This window comes from Anarrhichthys ocellatus, unplaced genomic scaffold, assembly GCF_004355925.1.
Source record: "Anarrhichthys ocellatus isolate YVR2014 unplaced genomic scaffold, GSC_Weel_1.0 scaffold6533, whole genome shotgun sequence".
Taxonomy (NCBI): domain Eukaryota; kingdom Metazoa; phylum Chordata; class Actinopteri; order Perciformes; family Anarhichadidae; genus Anarrhichthys; species Anarrhichthys ocellatus.
The window spans coordinates 1-2,830 of record NW_022286507.1 but is presented as its reverse complement, the minus strand read 5'-3'; the positions used below and the strand labels follow the sequence as shown (position 1 = coordinate 2,830).

Sequence of the window (2,830 nt, the reverse complement as noted above, 5' to 3'; positions counted from 1 at the left end):
CTCCTGAACCCAGCCACCACCAGTCTCCGATCCTTCACCCTCTGGTAAGAGTCTCTTAGGAGCCTTGAAAACTCCTTCTTAGAAACCAAGAAGGAGTGGCTCACTGCCAACAGATCTCCTGTAACACCAGAGAAATCTGCCTTCAAGGGTCCGAAGAAACTCACATCCAGAGGTTGAAGGATGTGAGACGTATGTGGTGGCAGGCACAAGAGAATGACCCCCCCCTCCCTCTGTGCCGCCCGGACCAGCTCTGGATCCAGGTGGGATTGATGTCCGTCCATGATGAGCAGCAGCGGGCGCTCCTGCACGGCGAACTTCAGGAAATGCCCGACAAACCACTTCCTAAACAGCTCACTGTCAATGTACCCTGCTGGCGACTTCCCGTAGAGGGCATCGGGAACCCGTTCCTTGTTATAGGGGCCCCCTGGATATCCCCCCTTGTAGACGATGAATGTGGGGACATCCTCCCCAGCCACGTTGAGGCAGGCCAGGACGGTGATGTGGTCTCTGGTTCCCTGGGCCTGCCTGTAAGCATGTTTAGTCCCCCGGGGCACGATGACCTTCCTTCTTGTAGAGTCCAGCTGAAACCCCGTCTCGTCGCAGTTGTATATCTGACGTGGTTTCTCCCTCAACCCGTGCTCCTCCAGGGTGGTGGTGAGGAGCCCGAAATACTCCTCAATTGGCCCCCTCTTGGCACAGGATGCCCTCCCACGGTCAATGATGTCTGGGGTCCGGGAAGTAAGGCGATGGTGTTGCCGCTCCCGGAAGTTTATCCACCACGTCTGGCCAAGCACGGTTCTTTGTGCTTCCCGGTGGCGGAGGTTGTAAATGGCCAGAGCGTGGGCCAGGACCTGAGGCTTCGTCAGTGGAAACCCGTGACTGTCAGAATACAAACCGTACTCCACCAGGGAATCCTCATCTTCAAGGGTGAGGAGTGTCCTCTGACCATAGACACAGTCAGAGGACACCCTTCCACTGACCCGGTCACTCAGGCTGGACTTAGGGACCCCAAACTGCTGGGCTGCCTGCCGTAGAGAAAGCCTGCCTGCTTTCACCTCCTGTAGGGCCTCTGCCATGGCCTCCTGGGTCCACTTCCTCGTCTTCCTCTCCCTCTTCCTGACTTGCCGCATGTTTGGCATCTGCAAATACACATTTATTTTGGCACAGTAAGAAATTAAATTCAAAATTAGTTTTAAAGCCACATTACATGTCTCAATAAATTGAATAATTCTATAAATTGCCAGATTACCATGTATAGACGCATGCATATTTAACACATGCATAGACATAAATATATTTACCTTAAACCATTGCAGATTTACAATTTCTATATACATCTCTTATTTTCTTGATCCTCCTGTAAAGGAAAAAAAACTCACACAGACACACATTACCAACCTTTCTTTCTTTCAAGGTTCTTCCTGTCTTTTCTGCTTATTGCTGTCTTCTTTCTGTTCTTTTCTGCTTCTTTGAGTCTGCTTTCCACTGTTTTTCTGCTTATTGCTGTCTTCTTTCTGTTCTTTTCGTCTTTCTGTTCTTTTCTGCTTATTGCTGTCTCCCTTTGCCTCTCTTCTCTTCCTTCTCTCTCTCTGTTCTCTATCTTTTCAGGCAGGAACATAAACCACAAGAGAGAAATTTGAGTCAAAAACATTACATTTTGGTTAACCTTATATACTGTATAACATAGCACTGTATTATATTGGAGGTGTATCTACATAAACAATAGTTCTAATCATAAGAGCCACTGCTGGCTTTCAATAAATACAGACAGTCTCTCTCACTCTCAAACACACACACACACACACACACACACACACACACACACACACACACACACACACACACCTATTTGCATAATTTATCAGATCATTGTGCATTAATATACTTGATGTAGCCTGGCTTATGATAAACAAGAAAAACATTTTATTTTACATGTCTGCTGTTATGTTTCAGAGCTAAGACCAAACAAACAGCTGCCTACCTTTAACTCGCGCTACGATTCTTTTTTTCGTTTTTCCTGGGGCCACAACTTTTTTTTTTTCAGACACATTTCTGCCTCCCTCCCCTCGACTACAGATTATGTCACACATCAATGCTATATTTTCATTGGCTAGACAAAGTAGTGTAAAGCCAGCTACAAACTACACTCGTATGCTAACTCATATTAGCAATACGGAGAAAATACAGAGACACTTTTCAGAGTAAAGAGCGTCGCCCGAGCTTTCTTTCTGCTTTCTCTCATCAAAGTCACTTTCCTATAGTATTTAGACATGTAAACCTCCATATATATTCATTAAATTTGACACGTAGATTATTTGATATGTATGAATTAATATTACTTACGTTTGGATGGCGATCGCCGAAGAAAATGACAGCGAAATGACCGGAACGTGCGTCACGACGGAATTGTTCGAGACAGGCCAATAGCAGCTAGCGCCGTCCGAGGCAGGCCACCGTTACGTTAGCTGTCCTCGTGAATGCTGCATTGTTTAGTGTTTCATTAATGTGTCAAACCTTCTCATCGAGAGTCTTTGGTCGAAACACACCGGATTCCACGATAGAAGCTATGTCCCACGTATGTCCCGCGTAGGCTAGACCGTGCGGTCTACGAAATGAGACGGCCTACACTACAGAGGACTTCCTGTTTACGTCAACAGCTGTTCCCGCCCCGCACCCCTCTTGCTGCTCCCATCGCCTAGAATCCCTGCTCAGCAGGATTTTATATATATATATATATATATACAGTGGGTACGGAAAGTATTCAGACCCCTTTAAATGTATCACTTTGTTTCATTGCAGCCATTTGCTAAAATCAAAAAAGTTCATTTTA

General features: G+C 46.0%; 1 protein-coding gene across 1 annotated transcript; it reads right to left on the bottom strand.

Annotated features, from left to right (window-relative positions):
• Positions 1–9: 9 nt before the first annotated feature.
• On the bottom strand, positions 10–1,376 carry LOC116380238 (jerky protein homolog-like; the record flags this gene model as incomplete). The annotated part of the gene is made up of 2 exons (XM_031842185.1): positions 1,302–1,376; positions 10–1,139 (listed from the first exon to the last, which is right to left on the bottom strand). Coding segments are annotated over exons 1-2 (1,166 nt in total), but the record flags the coding sequence as incomplete, so codon positions are not given.
• Between the last annotated feature and the right edge of the window lie 1,454 nt (positions 1,377–2,830).